The sequence below is a fragment of the Ahaetulla prasina genome, chromosome 8 (assembly GCF_028640845.1).
Source record: "Ahaetulla prasina isolate Xishuangbanna chromosome 8, ASM2864084v1, whole genome shotgun sequence".
Classification (NCBI taxonomy): domain Eukaryota; kingdom Metazoa; phylum Chordata; class Lepidosauria; order Squamata; family Colubridae; genus Ahaetulla; species Ahaetulla prasina.
This window is the reverse complement of record NC_080546.1, coordinates 53,194,298-53,211,591: the sequence shown is the minus strand read 5'-3', so window position 1 is coordinate 53,211,591 and position 17,294 is coordinate 53,194,298. Positions and strand designations below refer to the sequence as shown.

The 17,294-nt window shown below is 40.7% G+C and overlaps 1 protein-coding gene across 6 annotated transcripts in view; it reads right to left on the bottom strand.

The window, feature by feature from the left end:
* DCTD (dCMP deaminase) overlaps positions 1 to 17,294 on the bottom strand; it is a 117,378-nt gene that overhangs the window by 49,667 nt on the left and 50,417 nt on the right. For 4 of the 6 annotated variants that reach the window (XR_009156279.1, XM_058192852.1, XM_058192847.1 and 1 more), the window contains exons 1-4: positions 17,107 to 17,242; positions 11,683 to 11,794; positions 10,454 to 10,589; positions 206 to 322 (exon numbers count right to left, since the gene is read on the bottom strand). Coding sequence is in view for 5 of the 6 variants with exons in the window: in XM_058192852.1 (XP_058048835.1) it covers positions 206 to 322; positions 10,454 to 10,589; positions 11,683 to 11,794; positions 17,107 to 17,147 (406 nt within the window). In the remaining variant the exon portion in view is untranslated. Of the gene's footprint in view, positions 1 to 205; positions 323 to 10,453; positions 10,590 to 11,682; positions 11,795 to 17,106; positions 17,243 to 17,294 lie in introns of those variants that run through there. The other 2 variants (XM_058192848.1, XM_058192849.1) reach the window with 2 other exon arrangements.

The following is a 17,294-nucleotide window of genomic DNA, read 5'->3' as shown; positions in this document are numbered from 1 at the left end:
AAAAACTTAAATTAAAAACAAGTAAGAATCACAGAGGATGCAATCAGTATGGGAAAACCTGGCACCAGTCAAGGATAAAAAAAATACAAGGAGTAACTTAAAGATTGATAGTGCAATTAATTTAGATCTAAACAGCGGCACTTGTAATGATGTGTCCAAACAGGCAGCACGCTAATACCAAAAATAAAGCTGGCCCTTTTCTTACCTGCCTGGATGATAAGCTTTGCACATTCATTACATGGAAACAGAGCAACATATATGCTGCAGCCTTTCACATCGGCAGAATTCTTGTTCATTATGGCATTCAGTTCAGCATGACATACTGATTAAAGAAAAAAGATTTCAACAAATATTATTATGTGTGTTCATTAAAGAACATCATCAATCTAAAACTTAACTAAGTGTTAACTGCAAATGCCCAATTCCTTCCAGAAGCAAACACCAATACAATTTGTCACACAAGAGAAATTTAGCAAGGGAGACAGAAGAGAAATTCTTCAGAAAACCAAGATCAATGGAGGTCAAGTGGTCTGGCCAGACTAGTAATGAGGAATGAAATAATTAAGAACATTAAAAGGACCATTCACCAACACCTACAGGACAAGTCAAGGCCACAGGCTGAACGCTAAGTAATTTCAGCCATCCTAAGTGTGCCAATATGTCATAGCACTATTGCTCCCAGAGAGTATCTAATTGCCTACATAAAGGAGCTCATTTAGGGGCTAACATGCATGGATACATTCTTTTGATGAGGCACGTGTACGTTGTATTCCTAAAAATGAGAGTTATGACAAAAAATCAAGCACTGTTGTCCTCCAAATAAGGTAACTGGCAACTAGGGCACAGAAAAGCAGAAAGAACACCATTTAGAAAATTATTCTGCCCTGTTACTACTATTATTAATGCCCAGTAAGAATTCTGAAACACAATTAAGGGAGTTATTTGATAACCAGGCCATCATAAACAATCTGAAAATGAATATTTATAAATTCCAGGAGGCACAAGTCTTTATAAAGAAACTATAAATTTATCAGGAAAAAATATATTCTTTTGGCAGTATATGTGTTAAAACAAATTAGCAATGATTTGCCTATTTGTGATCACTGTCTGCAAGCAAAGTCTTCGCTATCTAAAAGCCAAAGCTGGCAAGTTCAATGATTTGCAGCATGTTCAGTGGGACTGGAAATCACTTTAGTTTCACACATTGTTTGATATAGTGGCAGCAGGAGCTGCTGCCTCTGATGTACAAAACCAGTTCTGTAATTTTTTGGGTGTTGGTCTATGTAGTCAAATTCTTTAGATTTTTCTCAAGATCACTGAGAACCAGAATCCTGTGGAGCAAAGATTTATTATGCTGCTATGATATTGCCATGCAAAGCAAATTCTATGTGCATGATGTATAATCAAGCTCAGCTTGTCACTATGATTCTCCCTTGCACCTACCCAACCCCTTCCACCCACTAACTGAACTGATAATTCCCACATTTCCTAGTCAGAACAGTAATTGCCAGCTGAGAGTTTCAGAAGCTGCTGTCCAAAAATATACACTTAACTATATCTGTAAAATATCAGACTGGGGAAACTTTGGCTAGTAAACTGTAGTTAATATTTTTAAAATGCATATATTGCCATTTTGAATATTTACAATTTTATGGGAACTTAAAGAGTGTTTTTTCTAAGTACCATTAAACAATCCATGATCTGTTGGGTCATCCTTTCAGATATATTTCCTTACCTTAACAGAGAAGCAAGATGACCATGGGTGAGCGAAACAACTGGGAGCGGGAATGACTTCCAACCAGCTTCTCCATTGACTTTGTTTGTGGGAAGCTGGCAGGAAGCATTGGAAGTCACAATCATGTGATTGAAGCAAACTCAGTGATGTTACAGTGGCTACAACTTTGCAAATATAACTGATGTGAACATTCTTGAAATTTCATTTACACAAGTGTAATGGGTCCCAGATTTTGTATACATTCTTTAAGTAAATGGATTTGAGGTACACCAATTCAAAAAAACTTTGCACTATGATGCACCATTTGGGCTACTTGAAGTTTTCAGACAGATGAGTTTTAGTAGTATATAGACCAGGGGTGTCAAACTCATGTTGTCACATTGTTATGTGATGCATTGTGACTTTCCCCCCCTTCGCTAAACAAGGGATGGGCTTGGCCAGCCCATGATGCATCTGGCCCGCGAGTTTGACACCCGATATAGATATTTTATTAGTTTGCCTATATAATCAGTAAAACTTACTTTCATTGCACTAGTTCTAAACAATGATTTAGAGATTCATTTTAGGAAATTAATATTATAACCATTCTAAATTCACATTCTGTTAGGAAGAGAAAATACTAAAAATCAACATTTATACTATATTTTGTCTTTTGCAGAAAATAAATGTTGCCTGGCATTAAATCTGGCATTAAAGTATGCAATGATTTTCTCTATTAATGCTGAGGAAAACAATTAAGTCTCAACTGGAGCCCAAAATGTGTGATATGAGAACAGAAACATGTGATTGAAATTATTGAAATTCATGTTATAACCTAAAAAGAGAACGTTGATAAAATGATGTACCATTGGTATATGATTCCAAAAAAAATATCTAGAATGTAGTCATGTGAAAAAGAAAGTACAGCCTCTTTGATGATTTTATATATCAGGACATAGTAAAAAAAAAAATCTCATCCTTAGCAGTTCTTAAAAATAGGTAAGTACAAGCTCAGAAGAACAACGACGTATTATAACATAGCATCATTTATTTATACTCGAGTCCCAGTTTACCCCAGTTTTGGGGTAAATTGGGACCTCGGCTTATACTCGAGTCCCAGTTTACCCCAGTTTTGGGGTAAATTGGGACCTCGGCTTATACTCGAGTATATACGGCTTATACTCGAGTTTTTTTTTTTTCTTCTTTTTTTCACATTATACCGGATGGCGCAAACTTGGCGGGCTTTTGCATTAGCGCGGGGAAGCCCTGCCGGTGCAGTGAGAGGGCAGGGCGGGGGAGCCGCCAGCCTTCTCGGCTGAGGGAGGGAGGGTTTCCCCGACCGGTAGCTGCCTCATTTCCCACCCTCGGCTTATACTCGAGTCCCCAGTTTACCCCAGTTTTTGGGGGTAAAATTGGGGACCTCGGCTTATACTCGGATCGGCTTATATTCGAGTATATACGGTATTTTAGAAAAAGAAAGCCAAAATGGAGAAGCCATGTGTGAAAAACGAAGTACATGTTATGTTCTCCTCACCTCCGTCCGAACGATGGCTTAATTAGCCGGCTCTTATCAGCTCTGGCAGCAAAAGAGCCAGCGTCTGCCAAGGGCACTCGTTGGCTGCCAAGACGCTGGTGAATTACAACCTTCAGCTCTAGTCAATCCGTGGATTTGCCCGATACAAAGAGACACACCAGCTCTTGCTGCCTTTTATATCCTGTGGGGTGTGGCTCCATGACTCAGCACTTCCTAGGCCTGCCCCTCCCCTGCTTCTGTTGTTCTCTTCTCTCCTGCCTACGAAACCTGGGATTGAGCCAAGCCTGATTGCTGTCAGCTGGGTCTGCAGGCGTGGCCTGGGGGGGGGAGAGTCAGGGGAAGGAGGCCTCGTTATCTCTTTCGCTTGTCCTGCTTCTGGCTCCTGGAGCTGATCCAGGGAGGCCGGTGCTTCTGAGGTAAGTCCTGATGGCCCTTCCCCCTCACTGTCCAAATCACTTTCTGGCAGCAGGCCTGGCTCCAAGGCACTTTCGGGCATGGGGCCAGGTTCGGGGGCGGGAGCCACAACAGTACATCTTTACTGCTTCTATATGTATAAAGAATCTAAGTAGCAGCCAGGTGCTGCTAATCAAGTGTCCTTGATCGGTTGATTATCAGCAAGTGTGACTACTTCTGTAAAAGTTGAAGTTTTAGGAATTTGCTGGTTTCGAGCACTGAGGTATGTGTAACCCATGTCAAAGAGGAATAATCTTAGAGAAGCAATTGTTGCCCATCAATCTGGGAAAGGTTATGAGACCATTTCCAAACAATTTAAAGTCCATCATTCTTCAATCAGGAAGATTATTTACAAGTAGAAAACATTCAAGACAGTTGCCAATCTTCCCAGGAATGGATGTCCCAGCAAAGGTCAGACTATGTAATATATCAGAGAAATTTAAAAAGAAAGACCAAGAGTTACATCTCAGACTCTACAGGCCTCAGTTAGCTTGTTAAATATTGAAGTTCATGACAGTACAATTAGAAAAAGACTGAACAAGTATGGTTTGTTTGGAAGGGTTGCCAGGAGAAAGCCTCTTCTCTCTAAAAAGAACATGGCAGCATATCTTAGATTTGCAAAATTTCATCTGAACAAATCACAAGAATTCTGGAACACTGTCCTTTGGAGAGATGAGACTAAAGTGGAGGTGTTTGGCCATAATGCACAGTGCCAAGTTTGGCTAAACCGAACATAGCATATCAGCACAAATATATCAACCATCAAGCGGGGTGGGTGGGGTGGAGGAATGATGATTTGGGCTTGTTTTGTAGCCACAGCACGTGGACACCTTGCAGTCATTGAGTGGACCATGAACTCCTCTGCATACTAAAGTATTCTAGAGTCAAATGTAAAGCCATCTGTCCAAAAGCTAAAATTTGGCTGACACTAGATCATGCAACAAGACAATGATCCCAAGCATACCAGCAAATCTACAACATAATGGCTTAAAAAGAAAAACATTAAGGTATTGCAATGGCCTAGTCAAAGTCCAGACCTCAACCAGATTGAAATGCTGTGGTGGGACCTCAAGAGAGCTGTGAATAAACGATCGCCCAGAAACCTCAATGAATTGAAACAATGTTGTAAAGAAGAGCGGGCCAAAAATCCTCCACAACAAGTGAGAGACTGATAAAGTCAGACAGAAAACGATTATTTCAAGTTAGTGCTGCCAAAGGTAGTTATATAAGCTATTGAATCATAAGGTGTACTTAGTTTTTCGTACGTGGCTTTCTTTTTGTAAAATAAATGATGACATGGTATAAATATGTCACACGTTGTTGTTCACCTGAGGTTATATTTTCCTACTTTTAAGAGCTGCTAGGGAGCAGATGATTTTTACTGTCCTCATACATAAAACTATAGAACTCAAAAAAGGTGTACTTTTTCAAATGACAGTATAAAGGTAATTTCAAAATTTATTTTGGAAATATGATAATTTTATCATGCTTGGTGGGCTTGTAAAAACCCCCAGAAAATTCAAATACCATATACCACAGGTCCTCAAACTTTTTAAACAGGGGGCCAATTCACAGTCCCTCACACTGTTGGACAGCTGAACTATAGTTTGAGCTGCCTAATGATGCCTGGGTGGGCGTGGCTAGGGGGTCATGTGACTGGGTGGGTTGGCTAGTGATCATGTTACTGGGTAGGCATGGCCAATTTAGCAGTCCATTTTGCCTTTGTCCTTTCTAAGCTGTACTTGCTCAGCCTAAGGCAGGGGTGTCAAACTCAATTTTATTGAGGGCCATCTCAGCATTGTGGCTGTCCTCCAAGGCTGTGGTGGTCGCGACCAACTGGGTGTGGCCTAGGGGTGTGGCTCACTTAACATCGCTTGCATGCGTGGTGCCTGTGGGTTGGGAAGGGAATCCAGGGGTCTCCAGTGTATGGGGCGGTGGGCTCGTCCTGCAGGATGAGGTGAGGCAGGGTGAGGGGCAGCTACAGCCAGAAACCTGCTGGCCGTGTGTTCGCCGCCCTTTGTGTGTAGGGGGAATGGTTTCCGAATGGACACAGCCTGCCGTCCCCTCAGCTGGTGCATGCTGCAGCTCCAGAGCTCGCTGCCAGCATGGGGCTGGCTGTCCAAGCAGAAAGTGGAGGCAGAGGGAAGGAATGTGATGCGGACCACTGGATGCGCTTACTATGTCCCACTCTGTTTTGGCTTGCGATTGGAGAGCAGGTCACCGCTGGTCATCTTCTCAGCCCTTGGCCTGTGCATGGAGTGTGTTCTCCTCATGCACCTGACTGCAGCAGCGGGTGCACGAGAGGGGTGCTTCACCAGCAGGTCCTGCAGGAAGTGGGGGAGGGTACGGCATTTCCCCATCCGCTACCAGACCCAACTCATGGCCCCTGGCCAGGCTTCCCCAAAGCATGGCGAGGCGAAAGGTAGGAAGCAGCGCCCATCCCAAGACTGTAGAAAGAGGGCCTTTGAGCCCCAGGCAGCAGTTTGGGCAGCGCCCTGCTGACTTTTCTGCTTGCGCGAAGGAAAGCTCCGCTACCAAACTGCGCCTTCCCAGAATGCTGGCCATGTGGGGAATTTGGCTGCAACCCTCAGCTCGGAACAGAGATGTGGTGGTGGGGGCTGCAAGATAGAAAACTGCCTTCAGTCCAGGGAGGGACCGCAGCTAGGTCGGTTGGGCAGCACCCCGAAAGCACTGTGGAGCTGCTGCCTCGCAGAGCAGGGCTCGGCTCTCCCTGCAGAGCAGTCCCAGTGAAGGAGGTAAGTCATTGGGGGTCTATACCCCTGGCAGCTCCTGGGTGGCAACTCCGCTACCACTCGGCAGACCCACCCAGCCCGAAGGAGGCGAAGCAGCCAGCTAGAAAAGCATGTTCCCCTCGCTTACCCAACACACCTTGGCACCACCGAGGCTGCCAGCAGCTCACGCAGGTCCATTAGGCCACTGCTGTTGCCGCCTGGAGCACCAGGTCCGCCCAGCCCGAAGAAGGCAAAGCGACCAGCTAGAAAGGCTGAATAGAGGTGGTAAAGCACGCCCAGACCCAGCAGGCCAAATGGCCACCGTGAGTGGGAAAAGCCAGATCCTCATCCCTGGCTTCCCAGGCCCAGCAGAGATGGGGGAGGCACGTGATCCTGGCTGGGCTTGGGTAGCGATAGGATTGATGGGGATCAAACTTTCTCTGGCCATGACGCTCTGGGCAGCAACAGCTTAATGGACCGGCGTGAGCTACCGGCAGCCTCAGTGGTGCCAAGGTGCATCAAATGCATGATGGGAACATGCTTCATGTGCGGGTCAAGGGCAACACCAGCAAGGGGGCCAAGGAGGTGACCAGTGGCAACCTGCTCTTTAACTGCAAGCCAAGAGACGGGATGGAGTAGGCAGCAGCCATCCTACACTTTCCTCCCCTTGTTTTCACTCATAGTGGCAGCAGTAGCCAAAGGCAGAGGCACAGGGAAGAGGCATATGGTCCGGCCTGCTCAATGCACTGAACAGCCACCTGCCCTGTCCCAGCCACATGGGATGGAGCAGGCACGTCCAGTGGTCTGCATCACGTGCTCCCCCCCCGCCTGCTGCCGGTGCCAGTACTGCTGGCGCCATGCCTGTTTCTTGGAGGACCAGCCGCAGAGTCCCTGCTCCCGGACACCTGCACCTTGGCAGATGCTGCACTTTTTGTCACTCCTTTTACATCCTTGGCTGCCGCAGCTGCCACCAAACAAAATAAAACAATATGCCCTTTAGAAATAAAGAAAAAGCAAATCAGAATCACAACAATCATACCAGAGATCAATTTGGATTAAATTCCAGAAACATGCTTTGGAATGTTTCCACAGTTGCTAGCTAACCTTAGGAAAATACACTACTCATTTTAAGATTTGGAGACTTGAATGACATCTTTGGAATTGAATCCAAAATACTGTAGAGCTTTCATTTATACATTAAGGTCATCCAGGATGAATTGGATATTCACCTTGGATTTTAAGATTATTGGGAATGCCTCCCAGGACACCCTTCACATGGTGTACTTTTGCTATAACATGATTTTTTCCCCAAATCTTGAGTAGACATTCTTAGCATCTCAAATTACTCTGATAGAAGTATGAAACAGACACATGGGTAACAGACCACTCAATACAATAGGAAATCCAAGTACATCAAGGTTAGATGGTCAGAATGCACATCATACATTGAGGCAAAGCCATTATCTCTGAATAGTAGTAAGATTATTTTAGTCCAAAAATCTAAATGTCAGATACACCAAATAATAGAAAAGATGGGACAAAAATCACCAAAAATCCCTCAAAGAAATTAAGAACAACAAAACAGAAAACTGGACTTACCATGCAGTTCCTTTTCTTACCATGGCGAATATTCATAGCTGGACCACTTTTCCTCTTGCTCAGGTAGATAGGATGAAAGTATTTTATTCTATGCTCCACAGATAGAAGAAGAGAACAATTTCCAGACTAGTTAAGGAATTGACAAAGAACACCAGAAAGAACTACACAAGATTGAAGTGGAAAAAAGATAAGATACTAGATGTATTTAGCAAAAAAGAAAAAGTGTTGTTTTCACTAAAATATAATAAACCATCCATCAACAGAAGAAAAAGGAATTTCACCTGTCAGCTTGGGCTACAAAATCTCAAGTGAAAATGGCAAAAAGATGGTAAGTGTAGGGTAATCTTTGCCTTGTAGAAGGTAGTTACATTGAATGTGGGCCTCTTCTGTTGTTCCAAGATAACAAAAACCACTGAGAACTAACAGGATGATCATACACTTTATTATTTTTGTTGTTTTCTTTGCTTCTTTGCCAATGTTTTGTCACAGGACAGTGACCTTTTTGGTACCCCCCACCGGTGCACGTGCCCCACCCCTCACCCCATTTTGGCTTTCCAGGCCCAAAATGGGATACGCCCCCCCGCACCCCATTTTGGGCCTGGAAAGCCTCCTGCACCAACCTGCACCCCCCCACACGCATGTGCCCCGCTCGGTGCATGCACGGCAGAGACCTGAAGACCAACTGGCCGGCGGGAGGCACACGGGCATGCGCGGTGGAGCTAAGCTGTAGCAATGGCTGGCGTGCCTGCAGAGGGGGCTCTGCATGCCACCTGTGGCACACATACCATAGTTCGCCATCAGTCATAGGGTATTCCTTCAGATACCTAGGATTTCATTAGGACACAGACCGAAAGCAGTTCTTTTGGATTCTTTTCCCCCATTGATTATGGAAACATATCAGAACTGCTGGTATTAATTTTGTTTTCCCCCATTCTAATTCTACAAGCAGAATTAAAAATTAATTAGCATCCAATGCTCAATTCTTGCTAACACCACTACTTTACTTTTTAAACTGCCTTTCAGCGAGAATATTTTTGTCACTACTGTTTAATATCAATCTAACACTTCTCCAACTACATATATTTGATAGCAGTAGCGATGTTCTAATATATATGTGAACATGGCGATTTCTAATTACTTTAGGAGAGAATATTTGTAGTTCAGGGTTGAACTATAGGGTCCTTAGTGTTTTCTGAGTTTGCAGACATTTCTGCATTTTCTTGCAGACGTTTCATTATCCAACTAGATAACATTTTCAGTGCATCGAATTACTTGTTATCTATTTAAATCCTATTGTAGATATGAAGGAAGGATAAAATATTAGCCTCTCATCTTTCTCTTTCAGACTGACTGATAGAACATCCAACTTTATGATAACTCCAGTTAGTTTAGATATATCAGCCAGTATTTCTCTATACTAAAACAGCAAATCTTCAATTGTCATGTCTAGCTTGGGCCAGCCATTAGGCCTCTTCTATTACAATTCGTTCTATTCATAGAGTTGTTTTCTGGGAGTCCACTTCTAATGCCTTCAACAACCCCTTCTTTTTCTACAAGTGCATTCTCCTATGAGAAAATAACTCCCAATCCTTGCTTCTCTTATCAACTACCTAGCACAAAGAACTTGTTTGGGTATCTATATGAATATATGAAAAGCCAGACATGGCTGAATACAAGATGTCTGTCCATCCTTCTGCAGAAGTAACTATACTTGGTCATAGTCAAAATCTAAAAACTTGCCAAAACATCTGTGCCTGATTTGGATTATATACTGGGTCCTAAGCTAAAAATCACTGTGCATGGTGACTGCCCTATGCTCAGCCATTAAGGCCAGATTGATTGTGGGGGAAGATCACTTTTCAGAGACCCACAGATGAGGAAGCACTGAACATGGAAGGGGAAAGTTCAATGAGAAAACATGTTATCTACATCTACATTAGTCCAGTTTGAAGTGGCCCTGTCAATCAAAAAGAACATTATGTCCTATTCCACAGGTCTCTCGGCTGCTTGAGGATAGCCCCATAATTCCACTACCTGAATAGGTAAAAAAAATGGTCCTTTGGGCAAGAATGAGAAAAAGCTACCTGGGTGAGTACTTATTCTGGTAAAACCCAGGCGTAAGAATGACAGCCCCAACTATCTGAGACTTCTGCTGTGTCCATGGAAGTCTTATAGGAAGGAAAAAGAAAGGAAAAAATCAACAGAAATTGAGAAAGGAGAAAGTTTAATTTAGAGGTTTTATAGCAGTCTGCTTACAAACAGACAGGAAATGTTTGGGAGGTTACTCTCATCCCTGCCATGTAGGAGCTATAAAATAAAATATTTTGATCCTGCCTAAAAGGTGACAGTCACTTCCGATAGTATTGCCTTGTTCTTCCATCAGGAAAAATAAAGACCTAATTTAATCATTACATTCCTTACCATAGGGATATTTTGTGTTGAGTTTATTATCTGCTGTTCTTGTCCAAGGCAAAAGATCATCACTGCATCCATTAGGCATCCCATTGTATCCAATTCCAACAATCTTGTTTTCTGAATTCACAATGCAAGCACCAACCTAAAACAGAGCATCTAGTTTACTGTTTCACTCCTGTATCCATTTACCTATTGACTATGGCTCAGAAGGGTACAAGTAACACAGGAATATTAATTGATATATCAAATTTTGAGGCTGCCCTATTCCATGATGTCTGGCTCAACATTAGTCCAAATGATATTATATTTATTTATAGGTGCCGACAACCAACCTGAAGAACTACAGACCAACTATAAATATATATGGCTCCATAATCACCTATCTCAGCCTCCGGAGAACAACCAACCAGATCTTTAACAATTTCCAAAAGATAGGGAGTCACATGAATCTCGGCAGGGATGGGAGAGAAAGAGCTACAACACTGTAGGTGCACTTCCTAGATTCCCTAAGATGACATGGTTTACTCAATGGAACCTGGAGCACACCTACCTGCATTCATGCACTTCTAGCATTAGAGGCTCAGGTTTTCTCAATGTGCCTTAAAAGTTGGTACTTTAACTGCAGAACTTCCTAGACAGAAACAACCTATTTGATTTTTATCCATGTATACAATGCTTTGAATATATGATGACTTTTCAAGCCTGCCAATAAGTTACAATTGCAAACACAACTGCAAAATTTTAGCAGGTGCTAAATCAAACTATTAAATGCACATCTGATCAGTATTTCCAAAATCGTACTGGTTTCTGGAGAAAAATCAGAATATTGCTAATAACAGTCACATAAATTAAGACCTTATTGCAAGAATTGGAGTGGAGTCACTGCGGTGAGGCAGGTGTCAGGGTATGGATGGCCTGGTTGTGGGGGCACATGGGGCAGCACTACCCTCCCCAACTCATCTTGTGGCCGCGGCACTGACAACCAGATGGAATGGGTGGGTGGCTTGCTGCGCAGGCTCTTAAGTAGGGCTTATTTTGGGGGTAAGGCTTATATTAGGCACACACATAAAACATGCTAGGGCTTATTTTCAAGATAGGTCTTATAAGTTTTGGAGACAGATCTAGTCTATCTAGAAATAAACTCAAATGAATTCAATTCAATGTGATTAGGATAGTTTGCCTAAGACTTCAGCTTCATTGCCTTATCTTAGTCTGCCCAAATACCATCTTCCTACCTGAGAATTTGGATCCTTGCTTCTTTGTGCTGACAAGAATGCTACAGCCATGAAATATTCAGGCCACTCCAAGTAATCATCTCGTTTTTTACAGGTCATCTCACAAGCATACCTACAGAAATTACACAATGACAATAAATGGTTATGGTTTGCATGAACTAAGATTTTTTAAAAGAAATTAAAACCTGTACAAGAAGCACTTTGACCTCAGTGTTTGAATCTGCAGAAATAAATCAATTATTGCCATACAGCAGAATGGCACCAGATTTTAATTAAGTACAACTAAAAGAGCAGAATCTGACCTTGAAGGTTACAGACTCAAATAAAAACTTTAAATAGTTGGAAATATTGGTGTTTTATATCTGCCTAGTGGCAGATATAACATTACTGAAACATTTCTTTTCAGACCAAAAGGCCAAAAGGAGACTGAATTATCTCATTTAAAACTGCAATTTATAGTGTTTAAGTCATGCAATGTTAACTATTATCTATCCCTCAATATTATCTTCTTTGGAAAAATATGGAAAAGGTTACCTTACTTGCCCCAACATTACTGACATTAAGTTGTTTGAATAAAGATACCATCAGCCAGCTATTCTTACAGCAAGCATCTGATGCAGTTTCATTTGTTACAGCTAAAAATAAACACTGAACATGAAATAGCTTTTTCCTGAATATTCTTAGAGTGTCAATGCCTGCTAATAATGATTTTCAATTATACTGCTCATAAGCCATGTTGATAACATATAATCCAATGTCAGAAGTCAAGTGTTCCATTTTGACTGCTTTTGTGGTAGAGACTAATAATGGCCCCTTTTTTACTTTGCATTTTAGCAAACATGAATAAGCAGATAGAACAATGACCCCAAAAAGTAGCATTTAAATAAACTCAATTTTTCAAAGCATTATATTCTTCCAAAGAGAATAATCCATGTGCACTATTTTCTAATTCTCTAGATAAATAAATACAGGTTTCCTGAGAGTTGAAAGTGGGTTATGATTTGTAAAATATTTTGCTATTCATGTTCTACAGACATAAAAACCCAGGAAAATATTTATACTGATTCAAATTCTGCCTGCACTGTACAATGTGAGCAGCTGTATTGTTCCAACTCTCTAAAAACCCATCTTAATGGAAGCTCTCAGAAAGCCAACCTCATTTGATGCCATTCACCCTTGTATCTAAAATTCAGTTTGCAGATTTTATATCCATCAGCATTTATATCCATTCTCCAATGTCGATATTAATACTTCTTTCATTTACTGATCCTTAGAAAACATCTACATAGATTTTTCATTTTAGAAAGCAGAAACACATGTAAAAGTTCCTACAAAACTGAATTGCAAGGATTGTGGAGTGCATTCTTTTATTTCACCTAAGATATTTGTAATATTTTGTTTATGCCTATACTATACTATAGTATAGTATATAAAGACTATACTAAAAATAGATTAACATGGTGAGCATTTGTCCTCACACTAATCAGAAGTTGAACCTGATTTGAGAGCACCAGTCACTGAAGTTTTTTAAGAACATGATAAGCAATTCTTACAATTAAATTGAAAGATGCATACAACATAATTATGGATTTTTCCTGCTGCACAAGTGAGCTCTGCTTTCCCCAAGCATAAGCTTTGGTCCCCAAACATAAGCTTATTTACTAGAAACTTCTGTATTGGAAAATGTATATGATCATCCATATTATATAAAAAACTCTGGGAGCTAATCAACAGAGATAGATAGATAGATAGATAGATAGATAGATAGATAGATAGATAGATAGATAGATAGATAGATAGATAGATAGATAGATATCCCACCAAACGGCCTAAGAGCATCCTCTCAAAAACACAAGTGGTGTCACTTCCCATTCTGGCTCAACTGCTAAGGGAAGTGCCTTCTGATTAAAAGCTGAGTACCGTACATTAATCTGTTCTTTAAATGGTGCATCTGCCCTTGGATCTAGTTAGTTTTTCTTAAATCTCTGCATACAGAAAGCATTCCAAACATTTCCTAAACACTTTCTGCTTGGCATTGTCAGTTACTTTATAAAAATTAGTTGAAAACCAAAAGAAGGTTTTACATCATACAGAGAAGTTTGATGCAGAGTATCTCCAATATGTCCTGTACAAATGCCTCCTTCTAAAAAAGTATCCCCAAATTTGGTTCAGAAAAAGAAGATGTGTTCACATAACATGATAGACTATGCTACAATGGTGTTGGCCAGTTTGTGGTCCAGTATCTGTAAAACCAAGTCACTTTCTTAGTATATTGTTTAAATTGGACCATCATACTTCTGTTACATACTAACTTCTATTTGTATGTTATGTAGGCATCTTTTGTTAATCTGGTTTTAGAGTTTAATATGTAATATGAACCCTATCACGGTGTAACAACAAGCCATACATCTGTAGCGAGCTCATATTTTTCTCGTGAAGCAATATCTTTTCTGATCTTAAGAGAAATACTTCCACTAATGAAGAACGATGTTGCTTTTCAATGTTTTTTCCTTAGGGAAACCCATCTGAAGAACAATCATTACTTTATCATAAAATAAGATGTAAGATACACTCTAGAAATTGGACTTAGATAAAAAGCTAGTCAAGATGAGGCCATTTCTTCATTATTTTATGATAGCGGATCAGTTTAAACACTCAGGTGAGCCTAATCTTGACATTAAATCAGTCATTGTTGTAATGAGTTGAGCATTTCAGATTTTACAATGGTTGGATTCAAAAAACATATTTCCCCACCAGAACATATTTAAGTAATTCTTAAGTTTAAAATCTTCATAAGATTACTTTTTAGGATCAAGTCTGATTTGCAGAATTCTTAGAATCTATCCTTTTTTCATTACTGCATAAATCAGCTTGCTTTCCTTTTTAAGTTTGAAGCATAAGATACAAATGTTTCATAAAATAAACATTCAGCAATGCAATTTCAGGTTAAATTAGTTTAGATTATGTATCTGTTTGTAGCCTACCTTTATTGTTTTTACAAACAACTCAAGAACATACAACAACATACCATACCTTCTTCCTCACATTTTCCCCACAATTACAACCCTGTAAATTATGAAGTATGTTGGACAGAAAATGACTAGTCCAAAGTCACCCAAGCTTGGCTTTTATGGTCAAAGCAGGACTTGAACTCATAATCTCCCGCTTCCGTAACTGGTGCCTTAACCACTAGTGACTAGACCAAGGATGTCAAATTCACGTCATCACATGACGTAATGTACTTTTCCCCCTTTGCTAAACCTGGCGTGGGTGTGGCCAGTGCATGACTCATCTGGCCTGCAGGACACAAGTTTGACAGCCCTGCATTAGACCAAACTCAAACTGAAAGTAAAACAATATGAATACATTTAAAGCTGTTAGGTTAAATTCTGAGCTTGCATATGTGGAAGAAGAACTCTTATCTCATTTTTAGGACTGTCATCCCACTTTCTCATTGTTCTGTTTGTTTAGATCAGAGCAAATCAGAACTAGCATTTTCTTATAATCGTGAAAACTTGTGTTTGAAATCCACAAAGGTACAGAAAGCAAGCATTCAATATATTTTGCTCAACTTTGTTTAGTTAAATGCATGTATCTCATAACCTATGTAAATTTCAACTCTTTACTACTGCTTATTTATTTTATTTTATTTATTTATTTTCGTCAAGCATGTATTTTATGACAGATACAAGTGTAAACATAATTATAAACACATGTAAAGGGTATGAATAAAAGAAAACATTACGACAGGGATGGTAGGCACGTTGGTGCGCTTATGCACACCCCTTACAGACCTCTTAGGAGTGGGGTGAGGTCTACAATAGACAGTCTAAGGTAAAAGTTTTGGGGATTTGGGGAAGAAACCACAGTCAGGTAGTGCATTCCAGGCATTGACAACTCTATTACTGAAGTCTTATTTTCTGCAGTCTAGTTTGGATCGGTTTACTATGAGTTTGTATCTATTGTGTGCTCTTGTATTGTTTTGGTTGAAGATGAAGTATTCATTGGCTGGTAGGACATTGTAGCAGATGATTTTGTGTACTAATTTCTATACTACATTTCTGTACTACACCTAAAAGAAGTTGATTCTACATCTGTAAAAGATGCTTTAATTTTTTTTATTATTCTAATTTTAGAAAAAAGGAAATTCTGAAAAGTTATTGAACAAGAAAATTTCAGAAATCAAAGACCTCCAGCAACATAATATTTAACACTAATCTTATATTTAATCCCTAGCAATTTAACCCACTGAAGGAAATGCCTTTTCTCCAAGTTGCAAACAACCACAATTCTTTAGATTTGACAACAGCAGGCTGCATAAAGTATTGCTTTTGGTCAGGGTTTCCTGCCAGGCAGAGCAACAAAACTGTCTGTGCACTGCATTCCCAAGCAGACACAAGCATGATAAGTAATTTTCCTCCAGACATAAAGGAAGCCATACTTGTATGCAAGTTACTTAAATACAAGTCTCTGGGTGTTAACATTTCATTGTGTGCTCTAATAGCGAACTGATTTTTCAGGCTTGTGGTATTATGTTGGAGTAGTAGATACTCCCATTCTAAATTCTAGTTCTAAATTCTAATTCTAAATGATCGTAAATCCTTCTGTAATTCAATTTTCAGTAATAATCAAGACATTACACACTACTTTATAGTCTGTGAACTCTATAACCATATAATAAAGATCACTTTGTCCACAACACTCAATGAGACCACCAAATACATTTAGCAAGTGCTTAAAATTTGTATTTGAATCTCAACCTAAGTTCTGCAATGAAATGTTACGGTTAAACAAAAAGATTGTTTCAGCCAGCCATCAAGCCATACCAGCTCCAGCATATGCCATTCAATTCTTTCTTCTCCCAGGCCCACCAATTAATAAGCTTACTTCTCACAGGACTTTTTTCCCCCCCTTTGCTCTTACTATTTCTTTCTCCCAATATTCTTTTACTTCACAAACTTGGGATTCAGCGGGGTTTGTTCATTCTTAACTCGAATAATGAAAAAACGGGAGCCTACAAAATACGGTAGGTTACCCTGGGATCCGCATGTGCCTCAGTGTGTTTATGAATGCACACTTCTGGTTCTCTCCCGTCTCCTGCATTGCGGGCATCTAAAATCAAAAGGGACCTGCACAAAATATAGTGAAGAGGCTGCTTCTGCTTAATTCATTAAAGTAGTGAGGCAAGAGGAGAAAATTAAAAAGAAAGTTTCAGAGAAAGGAATACATGGTTTCCCCGGGGTATGTGTGTACGTTAAGTAGCTTTTGAGGGATCCGATTCAATTGCCCAAGCAAATACAAGCGTGTATAGAAGGGTGGAGGGGATTCGGGGAAAAGGCATAGGTCTAAGTAGCCATGGTGGATGCACAAGTGAGTGTAAACGGAGAGAATAGAGTTATGCGAATCCGCAACCCGTGCCCCTACCCATTGGGGGTGCTGGTCTGCAGCTGACCGTCAGCGTTCATCGCGTCTTTATCCACGTCGGGAACAAATTACGGTCCCACCGGCGTCCGCCTCCCAACAGAGAAACCCGCCTTGCAGCTTGGCGCCAAAACGGGAATCAAAATTGGCGGGAAAGGAAGGCGGAGTTCGACTGGAAAGCCCCGCCTCCT